This window comes from Mus caroli, chromosome X, assembly GCF_900094665.2.
Source record: "Mus caroli chromosome X, CAROLI_EIJ_v1.1, whole genome shotgun sequence".
Lineage (NCBI taxonomy): Eukaryota > Metazoa > Chordata > Mammalia > Rodentia > Muridae > Mus > Mus caroli.
This window is the reverse complement of record NC_034589.1, coordinates 64,417,878-64,434,568: the sequence shown is the minus strand read 5'-3', so window position 1 is coordinate 64,434,568 and position 16,691 is coordinate 64,417,878. Positions and strand designations below refer to the sequence as shown.

General features: G+C 35.8%; 1 protein-coding gene across 3 annotated transcripts in view; it reads right to left on the bottom strand.

Annotated features, from left to right (window-relative positions):
• The window catches only part of Aff2 (AF4/FMR2 family member 2), a 479,843-nt gene that overhangs the window by 132,884 nt on the left and 330,268 nt on the right, over positions 1–16,691 (bottom strand). For 2 of the 3 annotated variants that reach the window (XM_021152988.2, XM_021152989.2), the window contains exons 5-6: positions 11,931–11,967; positions 11,597–11,630 (exon numbers count right to left, since the gene is read on the bottom strand). In XM_021152988.2, coding sequence (XP_021008647.1) covers positions 11,597–11,630; positions 11,931–11,967 — 71 coding nt within the window. Of the gene's footprint in view, positions 1–11,578; positions 11,631–11,930; positions 11,968–16,691 lie in introns of all 3 variants that reach the window. The other variant, XM_029473591.1, reaches the window with a different exon arrangement.

The window sequence follows — 16,691 nt, the reverse complement described above, 5'->3', positions numbered from 1 at the left end:
TTAGCTAAATTTCTTACTGTGTACTTTTTCTAACTAGAGAAGAAAAGCATATCCTATTGGGCCTAAAGAAAACATGCTAAAATACACACAAATATTTTTAAACAGTGTACATCCACTTTATGGCAATAGACTCTTTACTGAGTACTTAGGAATAGGGAAATAGCACCTTAGTGGATTATTTTTCATAGTTCAGTCAGCAATGTGTTTACTATGTCAGTTTCAATTATGCACTTATATATTTTGATATACAGTGTGTTCTACAGTGTATGTCTTTGGAGATTCCATTCTTATTTTTAAAGCCTATTTAAATATGACTTTATCTTTCCTCCCAGCAAAAAGGGAGCTTATTTCTCAGGGGCTCCTAGTCAAGCCTGATAATAATTAAAGGCAGAATCAGAAACAGGGACAGATGTGTGGAATCAGGAACAATATGACAAGGCAAGGGGACAGACTGATTATTTCACAGAAGGAAGCTTTATTTGGACTTTGTATTCAGATGATTTCCCTTATGCATTTAAAGATGATTGTTTACCTCATTAGAAATTTGGCAACTCTTATTATGATATTTCAAATGTAGTCATTCACAAGTATATGAACCAAGCAATAAATTATGGCTCAAAAATGATTACAGCAGTGGGATTAGAACACAAAATGTTTGGTCAAGTTATTGTTCTCCTCGCTTTTTGCTTATCTGCCTGTGTTATCTAGAAGAGGTACTGCCACCATCCAGGACAATTGAGTTCAAGTGGACTCTGTGTTTAAAAACTGTATGAGCAGCCAGGAAGGACAGGTTACAAGAGCTATTTTAGAACCAGTCAAACACAGGAAAAGTCATGGAATCATTGTTACGAACTATAATAATTTGAGATTTAATACATGAACATTAGTTATTCGACAGTGAAGTGTGGGTGACAGCAATGAATGCATACCATTGAATTGTAACCAGTTAATTTGATAGTGGATATGAAACATGCGATATCAAACCTAGCACTTAATTTGTCTTATCTTTTATTTTAATACAACCAGGAAATAATAGTAAAATGTCACTGAGAAAAGAGAGGGTCTAAAGCAGAGATTCTCAACCTGGAAGACCCCTGGAAGTCTAATGACCCTTTCACAGGGGTTGCCTAAAATCATCATAAAATACAGGTATTTACATTGTTTTTCATAACAGAAAATTGTAGTTATGATGTAGCTTTGAAAATAATGGTATGTTTGGGTGTCCTTTCAACATGAGGAACTGTATTAATGGGTCACAGCATTATGAAGGTTAAGAACCACTGCTCTAAAGAAACAAAAACATGTTGCCTTGGAGCCCTGGAACTAGGGATGCATTTGCAACTCAATGCAGAGGCTTCAATTCCATGTTTCCTTTGGGCAGAAAGGTATAATGAAAATCGTAAAATTACCATTTCTCAGTTCTTCATCTTCTTGAGAAGTAAAATGTATCATATTTCTTTTTTTATTTCTCAGACTTGGAGACCAGTCATAGGACTTTATACTACAGGGGCATCAGTGACTACATCTCTTGAGCAGAAAATCTGTCAAGCTGCTTCTCCACATTGTACACGTACCCAAATGCCTAGACACAGCAGTCTGTGCTTTAACTGTACCTGCCATTTAAGTCCTTGGGATAGTGAACTTTTCCTGGGATACACCTCCAGCAGTACCTTTTCTATGTTTACATCTTTACTCTGCATTTTGGCTTCCTGCCACCATGAATACTGAACAACATGGTTCTTTCTGAATAGCATAAATTGAGCTGAAGTTGATTTAAATTTCATGGAGAAAAGAACTTGCTTCAAACTGAAGTCAATCCCTTTTTTAAACACTTAAAAAAAATCCACACATATATAACCTTTGTTGTCTCTCCCTAATACACATAAACTTAACATTTTAATCATTTGACACATGGATTATTTTCATTAAGAGGCTGTCCTTGTTGTATGCCATCTATTTATTTTCAAAGTTCACAGCAACTGTGCACTTCTAAATTTCTTAGTGACTCTGTCAGGGTCTAATTTTCAAGGTACAGTTACCATAGCTACAAGCTGGAATTTTAATCTACTAGTAAAGGGCAAGTCAGGTCACTTTTTAGGTCCTCTTCAATCTCAGAAATAAAAAACACCATGCAAAACAATGAAGATAAATGTAGGCCCAACTCTAACTACCATTCATATAACCATGAACTTATATAAACTTGTAAAAATCACATGGTTATGCATTTTTTAACTCAGATTATTCTGCAAGTGCTTGAAGCTTCATTATATTAAATAATCATTCAATGTGACTAATAGAATGGGAATGTGTACTCTTTGTGAAAAATGTTTAAATATTTAGAAACATGCTGGAAATATATAACCGGATGGGTGCGGGGGTAGCACATGCCATTATAGATTTAAATCTCTTGTCCTTTGACAGCATTACCAGCTGATCCCCTGATTGCAAGCACTTTGACACAACACTTGTAAAACATGATGTTGAACAGCAAAAAGAGCATAGGACTGAGCCACTAGCATTACTACTATCTGTGAACTTGGAACCTTCACCCAACCTATCTGATTCTAGTTGACTTCAAAGCCTGTACATGGACTTATCTGAAAGCAATGAAGCCTCCAAAGAGTCTAAATAATGTATCATATTTGCTTGTTTTTTTTTTTCATTTTTAAAGAAGAGACAAATGCTAAGAAAAGCACAGAGTGAATTCAACTGGGTGTGAACAGAGAGGACTTAAGAGAGGTCAAATTTGAGTGACTCCCAGAAGTAGAGGCCATACCTCTAGACATGAAGAATTTAGAAATGTTCAAATGCAACATTACAAACACTGTATAACACTAAATAATAACAGTTAATTAAATTGTAACCTTATATGGGTGAGCTAATACACCACAAGATGTTTGAGTTCTAAATTCAAGAGTCTTAGAGTAAAATTTCAGTTCCCTTAAAAAGTAATTCTGTGATTTCTGTGAGATGAATTTCTGTGATTTTTCAGAAAGTCATTTAATTTCTTTGAGATGAAATTTCCTTCTCCATAAAATTTGTTAAATCATACCTACCTCTCAGAATATTATGAGCATACAGTGTGATTAAACATGAACCTGTGAACCTGTAAGATGGCTTAGTACCTCTGTACTAGGTAGGTTTGACTTCCACATTACCAGCAGCACTAATTATGTAAACATGCATGTTTGGACATCTCAGAGACCTGGAAAGACAATCATTGGACTGATACTGATTTGATTATATCAACATCTTGTTACGTTGTGGTTAAGAAGAATTATTCTACATTTGTAAACTATTTGTCACAGTGCATGTAAGTTAGTAGGTAACCAGAGAGTTAGATGTAATTATTTAAGCACATTACTGATATATAGTTTATTTTCTTTATTTTTAAACTATATAACCAATGAAATTTACTTTCTGGAAATTTCTGGATTATTGTTTTTGAATGTAGGCAACATTTTGCAGAATCAAGTAAGTTAAAAGATTAAGTAAGGAGGCTAGTGGAGTTATTGTCCATAAGTCGTTACATTCCACCCCTATACTCATCATTCCTTTCAACACCACTCTTTTATGTCTGGTTCCTTCATCAAAGACATGACAGGGCCAGGAAGCAAGAGTAGGTGGATTGGTGAGCAGGGGGACGGGGAGGAGATAGGCAGTTTTCAGAGGGAAAACCAGGAAAGGGGATAACATTGGAAATGTAAATAAAGAAAATATCTAATAAAAATAAAACAAAAAAAAGGATATGGCAGTGCAATAAAGTATTGGCCTGCCAAGTTACAGATATAGATATCCCATGGGTAGCAAATACAATCCTATTTTATTCTCTTGGCAGCCTCTTTGTGGATGTAAATCAGGTAGCTTTGAGAATTTTCTCTTTTTGAACTCACTGTAAATAGAAATGGATTAATCACACAGACCAGCATTTTTTTCTGATTTTCTGACTGACTTCCAGCTATAATTGTGCATGCATATGTGGTACTCTACCCAAGCTGCTCCCCATTTGTCAGTAAAACTTGAAGGCTTTGGCACCTTTAAAAAAAGGTGTCAAAAGCAAGGCCTTTAAGCATGGCATTCCCAATAGTGCCCTGTGATGCTTGATAGGATGGGAAAGCAGAACAGATATTCTAGAAGTAGGAAAAATAGATAGTTCCTGTCATCTGTCTAGCCTCAGTTGGATTTTTCCTCCTCTCCTTCCTCCTCCTCCGTTTCCTCCTTCTCTTCCCCCTCCTCTTCTTTAATTTCTATTCTGCTACCATATTTTTTTTCACCTGGGATTGGAAGACATTAGAATTCTGATTGTTGAGTTCTGGACTTGTAGTCATCTGAGAAATCTGGGAACAAGGCAGACTATTCTAATGGCCAAATATTGTCTTCACATCTACTCCTGGCTACTCCTTAGGAGAATTTGAGCAGGTATCTTGCATTCCCATGTCTGGTCTCTTCCTACATGGTCTTTAATAAAACTGCTCTAATTACATTTTCTTCCTTTGGTTTTTGAAGACAGGGTTTCTCTGTGTAGCCCTGGCTGTCCTGGAACTCACTTTCTAGACCAGGCTGGCCTCGAACTCAGAAATCTGCCTGCCTATGCCTCCCAAGTGCTGGGATCAAGTGTGCTCCACCACTGCCCTGCCACTGCTCTAATTACTTGCAGAAGGCTAATAGAATGGATGGAAGTGCTTTAAAATTATCAGTCACAGATCACATTAAAAACATCTCTGATACTGTATTTTACAATCTAGTAAGTGAAAAAGAGAGATGAATGTATCCACAATCATCTTACTACATCAGACAGCATTCACAGGCCCTCATTCTGGAACACAGAATGTATGTGCATGTGTGCAGCCAGCATGTATGTGTTATCACTATACTCCATTTAATTATGCAACTAAAATTATTTTAAATATTGACTCTTAATAATTTTGTGTATACTAACAGTATTATTTACTTCAATCCTAGTTACAATTCAAAACATTGGTGGAAACTCTAAAATATGTCACTATGGTTGATAACAGATGGGAAATCTTTTTTTAAAGTCTACGATGAGAATGTAAAGCAATTTTCCAATTATCAAACAGGTTGCGAGGAATGAAAGGCAATGATTAAACATCTCATAAAGCAGGCCCAAGCACTAGTTCCATATTTGTTTTGCTTTAATATGAAAAATGGAGATTTCCAGAGAGAAATGTTGTTTGCATCACATGCCATAACAATCCATCTTGTGTGGATTTTTCATGGTGATATAAGTCCCTTGCAGGCATGGATCCTTCAGTCTCACTGTAGGGGACATTTTACAGTCTTTGTGATACAATCTGTCTACAATGTCTGAGATGAAGAAGCATCTGCCTCCAGAGTTTCCCATTAGCATGCATAGTAGAAACAGTAGGTGGAAGACTGAGCTCAACAGTAAAATGAAGATCCCTGATTTCAATTAAATTGTTAGCTACCATAAAGGTCTAAATTGAGATTATGCCTAATTCTTGGACAAGGAACATCCTGACTTCAAATGGCTACTTCCAAAGTGCCCAAAGCTAGGCTTTAATGTAAAAGGAGCACATGCGTGGAGTCAGGTCCATCATTGCCCTTTGCAAGAGTAGCTTTGGGTAAACTTACTCAGTGACTCTGAACTTTGGTTTCTGCTTTGGTAATTATGGTCAACACCATGGGCTTGTTGTACATAGAAAGACTGAATGGAAAGACCTGGCACATATTAGATACTCCATAAGTATTAACTGGTTGAGTTACTAGTGTATAATTTTTCGGAGACTATGAGCTTATTGAGAGAAAGATGGGTGGCATTTAGCCTGAGTTAAAATATGTGACCCAGAGATACACATAGTATGTGTTATGTGTTGAAAACATATTTGTTGAAAGAAATGGAAGCCCTAAGAGATGAATGAATGAATGAATGTAACTGAAGTAGAAGAGGTACTCAATTTTTCTCAGAGAGAGAAATAAAAAAGTGTATTTCTAACTATATAGACATCTCAAAAATCCATGTAAAATATTCAAAGGCTATGATAATGTTGGACCTGTGAACACCACCACAGAAATAAAACGTGATCTTTCAAGTACATTAATGTCTGATGGTGAAAGTAGAAACCTCTAGCTCCTTTTAAAGGATCCCCAGGTCTCAGTCTTGGCACCTATCAAGCCACAACAGCTTTAGCATGTCTTGATGTGAACATTCCAAATGCCAATTTTGCTTGTTGAAACATTAGCCAATATACAACCTTCAATAAAAAATCCTCTTAATGTCTGATTGCTCTTCTTAAGGAACTCATGCTGCTTCATTTCAAACTGTGAATTACCTTTAATTCACAGCTTGAACAGACTGCCAAATTTTGTTTTCTCCTCCCAGGTGGCTGTTCCTGATGCAGTGGAGAACTTCCAAAAATATATTAAGTCCTTTGGAGAGGTTGGCAAGATGTGAGACACAGGCATACAAGACAGGTTAAAAGCAAGTGTTAGCATTTAAAATAATGTTTTGCTTTGTTTTTTTGTTTGTTTGTTTTAGCTCAAAAATCTGAATGTCTACAACTACTGAAACTCACTGAGGTTACCAGATTTTTCACAGAAATAAAGTGTTGGATTAACTCAAAGTGATTATTAGCATTGCTATATGTCAAGGACCAAGTCGTGTGGTTTGATTAAGCATTAATCAGATTAGAAAATAATATTTTTTCTGCTATAACACAGCTATGTTGCTACCAAATTTCATCCAAGTAGCAGACAAAATACCTACTTAAGAAGGAATATCTGGAATTGCTAGAGACTGTGGGTTATTGCTGTGCAATAAGGCAGAGCAGTTCATAAATCTCAAATCAAATCCTCAAAGGAAGCATTTTTGATGATGAAAGTTTTAGCAGGAGGATGGTCATAGCTATAATGAATGTGAGGGTGTTTTTGTTGTTCAATTGGTGAAAATTCATCTAAAAAATAATGTTTTGTTTCTATCGGTTAAAACATTCTGAAAGACACATTCTCATAAACTTGCTATTCTCTATGGTAATGAAATCTTCATAACATTTAGAGAAAGTTTAGAGATGATGATAGTTGAGTTAAATAAAGCAATTTTTCAGTTTTGTATCTTACAAAGCAAAAGGGTATAATTTCTTGTGGGGCCCATTCCTACCAGCCAGCTCTGCCAGTTTCCTTAAAGGTTTGTATCATGATATAAAAACCAATATGCATGCATGCTCTCTCCTATATACTCCTACCTCTCCCTTTCCTTTCTTTCTTTAACTATTTTTGACAGAGTTTCATTTTGCCCAGGCTGGCATCCAACCTTGATCCTCTCACTCTTACATCCTACATTCTGAGATTATAGGCATGTGCCAACAAGCCTGGACAAAAGATCAAATTTGTTGTATCAAATTCCTGAACTCATCAGATCACAATGTAAAAGAACAATCCATACTTGTAGAAAGTGAGGAAGAATTAAATACACAGGCTCTTAGCCTACTTTCACATTGTTTTATCTGAAAAACAGTGCTACCTGAATAGTTCTCTGGAGCCCAAATGTTCCTTTGAGATAAAGGTGCATGGTTAATTTATCTTCCAAGTGGGCTGAATAATTTTTAGGGACAGAAACTGTATTATAGCTTTGGGAAAAGGATAAGATCATTTTGACAAATAAGCTCAAAACACAATGGTCATTATTTAAGGTTTCTGTCATTTATGTAATAGCATAGCTCCCTTTCCTACTACCTAGAACTACATGCATGTGTTTATTCATGCAATACACATATTAACTACACATATGGAAACTGTAGACAGACACAGTAAATCTGATTTCACATTGCCCATCATCAGGTCTCTGGATTCATGGTTGGGGTTTTCAGACACATAGTCAACACTATAAGCAAAGGTACTGGTTTTATGGCAGGAAAAAAGCACCGTGATTATATCTGACTTTATATTGGGGCCTGTATGGAAACTCTCCAGACATTGTCAATTACAATGTCTTAAAACATAGAGTTGCTTGGATAAGAGGGTTTCTGGATGGTTTCCAATTGGGCAGAGTCCAAATGCGAATAACCAAGTTTAACAAAGGAATTTGATATTTGGAGTTGCTGTCTTCTCAACAGTACTCACAGAAAACCTGAGATCAAAGGCTAACTGAATGGACAAGTATAGGTTCATGGAACCCATTTAGAATTCTTTTTAGGGAAACTGAATATATTTAATCTGTTGTTGATGGTGTGGTTGTTGTTGTTGCTGTTTTAAATGCTTCTCCAAATTCAAATATAAGGAGGCAAAGAAAGGCAAATAAGAATGTAGTAGTGGAAAGTACTTGATGATGTATGATGATTAATTTGATGAGGCCATGCAAAGAAAATCCAGGCTTTGTTTTCTCCTCTATTGGCCCTTAATAGGTTCCTTAAGAATCTGTAAAGTAACATGATATCTGGTGTCCACTGAGAGACTGAATCTAGTAACTGATGTGTATATATATATATATATATATATATATTACATGATACTCATGTTAAATATATAACTCCCATATTCATGAAAAAAATTGACCATCTAGCACTCATGCGTTTTCCTCTTTGGGTAACAACAAACATTTCTGTAAGAGATTAGAAGTGTTATATTTAGAAGATATGAGTCAGAGTATTTTAATGATTATAACTCAGACTCTCTGAGCACTGGCAGTGGGGGTGGCTGACTGCTGGGTCTTCAATTCTCTAAAAATTATTAAGGATTAAAGTTAAACACTAGTTTATGTAGTTAGATTTAATTACTAAAGTGTATACTTATATTTAAAATCTAACAAGCTTTTGCGGGGTATATATGTGTATACACATTTTCTCATTGAGTTGCTTAATTTCCTTTAAGAGATTCTTTGTACTTTAAAATAAAGATAAATTTCATTGTGACTTAAACTCACATCTTCTACATCCAGTGCCCTCCCTTCCCCTCACCGCACAAACAAAATGCCATGACTACAGTGGAACAGAGACTTCTAAATTCTCAAAGTCAGATTTTCTTGTCTAATGAAAATTTATAGATTTAATTGGAGCAGGTATAAGCACTATATGTCAAGAAAGTATAGCAAGTATACCTACTTCTCCAGAAGGCCAATTAAATGTTTGGGTTTACTCAAGGCAAGAGTAGCAAATGACAAGAACAAATAGTGAACCTAGGTAGTCACAAGCCTGCACTCAAATGCATAGAGGTGAATGATCACTGGATCAGTGCCCACATATGCCGTTCTTATAAACAATCCATACTTGAATGGAAGATCTGCATCTTGTCAACCAGGGAAAGCAAATCAAGCTGAGGAAAATGAATAGACTATCTCAGCAATTAAGGGATTCTGTTTTCCAAGGCTCTAATCTCTTGCTGCAGTACTAAGCAGTAGGTCACATTCCTTAGACATTTGCTGACCTTGAATAGATGTTTCTCATAGCTTGCTTGTCTTAAGAGTTACTTTTGACCAACTTCTAAACTTTGGCAATTAGTCTATACTCAGAATGTTCCTAATCACCTTCAGGATTACCCTGCCAAATGGAAAATCCTAGAAGTTTTCTTAATAGTATACCAAGGTAAAATATGAGAAAAAATGATAATAATAACAATAAGTGAAATGATAAGAATTTGAAAGCTAAAATAAAAATAATTTAATTATGGCTCTGCCATCCTTTGTACTAAACCAATATCTTCCCATAAGAAGGAAAGTTTCTAGATACAGTCTGATGGATAATACTTGGAGGAGGCTCAATCATAAAATGGACTTAGTACCCACAAGTCTTACTGATATTTACTACTGAGAATTTTAGTCTTACCATCTTCACTGTATGCTCTGCAGTAAATGCTATTTTCTGAAATGCAGCCTCCAACTCTAAGTCACATTTGATACATTTCTTTGTGTTAGGTATAGACTATCAGAATATTTAAATCTCTGGCCTATTCGGTAAACAGCATATTTCACAATGGAATTATAGCATACAAGCTTTAGGAGTAAGATCATATTGCTATTAAAGTACAATTTTATATTCTTCCTTGTTTGCAAACTTGTATTGACTTCCTGAAAATGTGTTTATGTATCTTATTATTTTTTGTAGGAAGATGGTAATTTAGGAGTGGCAATAAGGAAATAAGATCTGTGGCTCATTCATAAAAACAAAAGGGGCAGTTAATGTGATTAATGTAAAAATATGAAATGCACAATATCAGAGACAATTTGATTCCAGCATGCCCATTAATGTGACCATTACATCAAAAACATGGTTTTATTCCATTTTTGTTTTGTTTTGTTTTGAATTGTGAAACCAAGGACTTTTGGTTGTTAAATTTTAGCTTTTAATCACAAGGTACAGGTCAGTTGCAAAAATCAAACACAAACAACAATAACAACAACAACAATGAAGGACTGGTGTTTAGGTCAGTGATTTGAGGATTAATTACCACACTGCAACAAGAAGATAGAGTGGAAGTACCACTGGCTATGTCAATGTCTCAGTCGACTTGGAGACAGTCCCAGTTGTTTTATGCAATTATTCATGATCTTCCAATAGGTGAGCAATTCACTTCAAGTGTGTCATTAGACCACTTCTGTGTCATAAATTATTTCATTTTCAAAAATTTCAAGTACATACTATTACACAGAAAAGTCAACTTCCATTTTCTGTTATTAGGAAAGAAGGAAGTTATGACAGAAACGCTCCATTGATATACACTTGGGCAAATGGATATTTAAAAAATTCTACAATAGTTAATCTGAGGAAATTGGTTTTCTATAAACTCCTCTTCTGGTTGACATTAATAAAAAATGAAGACAATGCAGAATGAATTGCAAGGCTCTGACTTCTAAACATCACCCTTGGACTCTGCCATATTTTTCTCAGCCTTCTCGACTTTTCTTATTTGGCTATAACACAGAGATGACAGATCATCTACAAACAGTGGAGTCTTGCAAGTCACATTGCTTTTCTTGTCCATTCTTTGTCCTTGCTAGTAGCTGGACAGGTAGTTGTACTGAAGTTATGTGAAGCTCAATACCCCATTACAATGTGAAAAACCAATGTTTGGACTGTTTTCACTAAAGTAACAGTTGTTTTCAGGTATTGACCTGAAATGCCTACATCTTAGATATCCTATTACACATTCATTTTTACTCTTACTTGCTGACCACAGATACTTTGGTATAAATGATTGTGTCTACTGAAGATGTATATTTGCCATCCTTCCCCAGGAGGTAACAAGTACTAGGAGGCAGAAGAGATAATTCTGTCACAAAGGTGAACCTTCATGAATGGGATTTGTGTCTTTCTAAGTGCTGTTTCAGAGATGCTCTTGCCACTTCTATAATATGAGGCTATCTCAACAGATACCTCTGACGTTACCTCTGACTTCCTAGAATCTAGAACTGTTAGGCACCCATTTCTTCTACTGATAAACTGCTCAGCTTATGGTATATATGTTATAGTAACTGGCACGTACAAAGGGAATGAGAATTTGATTACTGCCTCACTAACTTGAAATAGGAGTAAAGTTTCACAGTTACAAAGAAAAAAACCAAGGGAACAGCACCTCAGCACTGTAGTTTGGGAGGACAAATACTCACGACTTGAGTGGTACTGACTTTGTGGAAGCTCTGCTGCTTGGGTCACTCCACTCTAAATAGAATGGACACAAACAATTACTATTCATGCTCTTACTCTCAAACAAGTATCACAAGGAAATTATTTTCTAAGCATGCAGCCCTCCTGGATGATTTCATAGCCTTCTGTCATAATAATGGATGAAAAATAGGAACAAGAACAATCAATCCCAATGTAACCTTTCGTTACCATCATTCCCTTATGTCTTAATAGCATTAAGCAGAAAAGAGGGGAAGAGTAAGGGAAGTGAGAATATGGATGGTTGGAATATGGATGGTTGGCATAAAGAAGGAATTGGAAAACAAACCCACTTACTTTGTAAGGTAAATCCTGGAGTCAGATGCTGAGATTCCTGTAAGGAAGACCATACAATATAGACATCATTAAATGATATGGGGTGAGGGGAGTTATCTGTTATTTATTAGGATATACTACTATTATTTACAAATAAAAAAACTATTTAAAATTATATTAGCTAAACTTCTCTGTGTGTCAGTATTTGTACCTACTAGCCAAGGCTGCTGCAACAATTTTAGAAAGAATGCCACCTTATTATAATTTAAAGTAAGGTTCATGTCTATTTGGAACTGTACATTTCATGAGAACAAATGAGCTATATATGTAAAAGTCAAGTGTATAACATCACTTAGCTAGGCAAATGATGCCTCTTAGAAAGTCAAGGAGACTTGGTTCAACCAAATACATAATCATGTTTCTTTGAAAAGTGCAAACATGATTATAATTAATAAATATATCTAGTTTCTTCCTTGGTAAAAAGTCTTTTTTTTTTTTAATGTGAAAGTTTTAACTTAGTTCAACAGAGGTGTTCACCAAACTTTATTACAAGCCTGTTGAGGTAGAAGAAGTAATTTGAAATATGTTAGTAGACTATATTATTGAAAGGATTTAAATTTTATTTGAAAGTACCTTTCACAAAATTCATTCACTGTTTTGAGAAATCTAGACTTGCACTTATGAGACTCGCTGGGAACACGGCATACCTGTGCAGATCTTGGCAAATTTGGCATGAAAAAAGCATTAAAGTAATGCTCAGAAATAGTTTGAATGAGAATGCCCCCTGTGGTCTTTGACACTTTAAAATGTCGTTCCCAGTTGGTGGTGCTGCCTTGGTAGGTTTAGGAGGTGTGACCTTGCTTTAGGAAGTATGTCTCTGGAGGTCGGCTTTGAAGTTTCAAGGTTATGTGTTATTACAAGTTCACTCTTTAAGGTTGAAGATAAGAGCTTTCTCTCATCATTCATACCTGCTTGCTGCCACACCTCCTTGTAATGATGTTGAAGAGATTTTATCCCTCTGGATCCATAAAGTCCAAATTGACCCTTGCTTCTGTTAGTTTCCTTTATGATATTTTATCAGAGCAATAGAAAAGTAACAAATATATAAGGTTGTACACAGTACTGTATGTAGAATATGCAAGGACTGTGTATAGAATATGCAAGGAGCAAAACCAAAGGCAGTTAGCTCAAGTAAGTTTCCTGGTTTCATCACTATCACTACAAAGAAAGTAAATATAAAATTGCCTTTATCAGAGTCTCTGCTTTGAGTAATGTGTTCATTGGGGTTTATCTTACCCTACACAGAAGAAAAAAAAGAGCACAACATAATTTATCTTTAAAATATAAGCGAACAACCATATGGCTCTGCTGTGCTTTATGTGAAAGTCAAGTTTTCAGTCTATTGGACCTGTTTCACAAGAAGTTTGACTTCTGTGATGATTACGCTATAAAACTACAATCAACCAAGCTAAAGACTGTTACACTAATTCTGCTTACATTTTACTGCTTAAAGGCTTCAAAAATTGAAAGAAACCTGCTTTTTGAATACTTTCGTTTGGTACTATAAACTTTGCCAAAAAAGAACAAAACCAAACAAACCATGGACTGGATAGGTTATTGGCCAGAGGAAGGGAACCATTATAGTTTAAATAAACTAATATACCACCAAACTGATTCTAAATATCTATGTTTATACCCACAGAAAAGTGTCACTTTCATCTTTCCTTAATTAGAAAAGCTTCTATTTGTCATGAATGGAGATAAATGCAGAGTCTCATGGCTGACCGAGATGCTGAGAATAAGTGACAGGTGAATACTCAGCTTTAAACAAGCTTTAAACATTTATGCCTCACTCTCTAAGGTACAAGAAACTGCAGAAGAGAATGAACTATTGTAAGAGACAGAAGAGAGAGAGAAAGGCTATGAAATGCTCTCTTCAAGACACTGCACAGCTATTGCATGCATGATCTCACAGAAGCCATGGTTGCTTGCACTGGGCCTGCACAAGATAGGGTTGTCAAAAGCCAATTGTGGGTTGTGAAGGGGTTTATGGAACCTGTCTTCCATGCTGAAGCATTGGCAGCTAATGGGTTTTAGGGGAGAGATAGACATTGTCTTCAAGAATCCAAGGAATAGCTCTTAAACCTGTGTCTACATAGAGGGGGCTTGGTTAAAATCATTCGGTCAGAAAAAAAGAAAGGCATGTTTGTGGGTAAAGGACCTGTAGGGAAGAAAGGGCTTTGACATATTTGGAAGGAAAATAAGGGAATTGAGGGCTGGTCAGAGTAACTAGAATGTAGTATATACACATATATCTGAGATTGTCAAAAAGAAATGTAATTACTAGAAAGGAAAAGTCATGGAAAACATAACTGAGCAGTATGTTACCATCCAGGATGACAGGTTTTTATTACATTTCCTACATATATACATTGTACCCTTCTCATATTTACCTCCTCACTACTACTGTCTTTTGTCCCTCTGTCACTAGAGAACTAACTGCTTTTTGACAAAAGTTCTCTAAAGTATTGAACCATCAGCTCTATCCCTTAGGAAATTACAGATGAAAAGGAAGAGAATTTGTCTGTACAGGTCATATCACAAGAAGACCAATACGTTGTAAAAATAAACAGCATAAGAGTCCATGGAAAATGGCATAATAAAGTCAGAACTTAAAAACCATACAAGTCTGTGTCCCTTTAATGGGAGGAAAAAAACATTCTTCTCTGTGTTCTGATCCCTCGAGGGTACAATTGCTGCCTAATACAATAATTGGTGCTGAGAATAGGACCAAAATTATGAGGAAAAACTGTAGTGTATTCAACATAACCTTGTAAAATGGCAGGAAAATATTAATTACACTTCAAAATAATCCCCATCATGTGGAGTCTCTGAAACTATCAAATAATTTCAATTACCCAGGACATCTCTCTTACATAAAAATGAGTTACTATTTGTATCAGCTTAATTTGAAACTAGTATTACTATTTGGTCTTTCTCGAAAGGATTTTATTACAAAGATGCAGAGCAAGTGTAGACTTGTATATCATCAGGAAATTAAACACAGGTTACAAAGTCAAACAAAACAAACATATGATAGGAGAGTAAAACACACAGTCTTTATATTTGTCTTGTAAACTGGTTTTTAAAATGGCCTTTATACTCACACAATCAATTGCTTCAGTGCACTGAATGTAGTGATGCATGAAGTAAATAAGTGGATGAAGTCATCCCACAATATTGAATAATCAATTTTATATATTCTTGACGTTGATTTTAATGCTAATCTGGATAAATCATTTTTAAACAAGATATACAAGTAAAGAAAACACTTAAATTTTGCCAATGTCATTGTATATAAATACACAACTGTAACTGTATATACCATCATCCTGGAAAAAATCCACTATGTCCATACAATAACTGTTATTATATGTAGTTTAAAAAAGTCATCAGACATGAATCTCAGTATTTCTTTCACAGAAATACTATATATGCCAGTACATAACAAGGCCAAGCTATATTCACAGACTTATGTAAAGCTCTTTTTAAATAACCACCTGTATATCAACAATATGATCTGAATTGCATAGGATCCAGCTTTAGAGTATCAGTTAATTTTTCTCACAGAGGGCTAGCCAGTAAATATCTTAGGGGTTTGCACACATGTTTTTTTTTTTTTTGGCTGTGTTCTGAAAATGCTTGATTCATAAACATATTACTCTCAATAATGTGTTATTTTTCTTTTGATTTCATTTAGCATTTCAAACTGCAAATATCCAAGGAATCCACTGCTATCTCTGTTCTAGAGGTCGTTTGCCTGTGCCAACCTTCTCCCAAGGATATTGTTTCTTTCTTAGTTCTACTTAGCATGTGTTTATTCTCTTCTTCATGAGGATTTACTGCAATTGGTCAGCAAACTTTAACTGAGATTTGTGTGTGTGTTTATTTTCTTTATTTTTTGAGTTTTTTATTAGATATTTTCTTTATATACATTTCAAATGCTATCCCAAAAGTTCCCTATACCCTGCCCCACCCTGCTCCCCTACCCACCCACTCCCACTTCTTGGCCCTGGCATTCCCCTGTACTTGGGCATATAAAGTTTGCAAGACCTAGGGGCCTCTCTTTCCAATGATGGCCAACTAGGCCATCTTCTGCTACATATGCAGCTAGAGACAAGAGCTCTGGCTGTACTGGTTCATACTGTTGTTCCACCTACAGGGTTGCAAACCCCCTCAGTTCCTTGGGTGCTTTCTCTAGCTTCTCCATTGGGGGCTCTGTGTTCCATCCAATAGATGACTGTGAGCATCCACTTCTGTATTTGCAGGCACTGGCATAGCCACACACGAGACAGCTATATCAGGGTCCTTTCAGCAAAATCTTGCTGGCATATGCAATAGTGTCCGCGGATGGTGGCTGATTATGGGATGGATCCCCGGGTGGGATAGTCTCTGGATGGTCCAACCTTTTGACTTAGCTCCAAACTTTGTCTCTATAACTCCTTCCATGGGTATTTTGTTCCCTATTCTAAGGAGGAATGAAGTATCCACATGTTGGTCTTCCTTTTTCTTTTTTTTTTTTTTTTAAATGTCATTCAGTATTCTTTTTTTTTTCTCTTCTTTTATTTATTTATTTATTTATTTATTTATTTAATATTTTTATTACATATTTTCCTCAATTATGTTTCCAATGCTATCCCAAAAGTCCCCCATAGCGCCCCCCACTTCCCTACCCACCCATTCCCATTCTTTTGGCCCTGGCATTCCCCTATATTGGGGCAT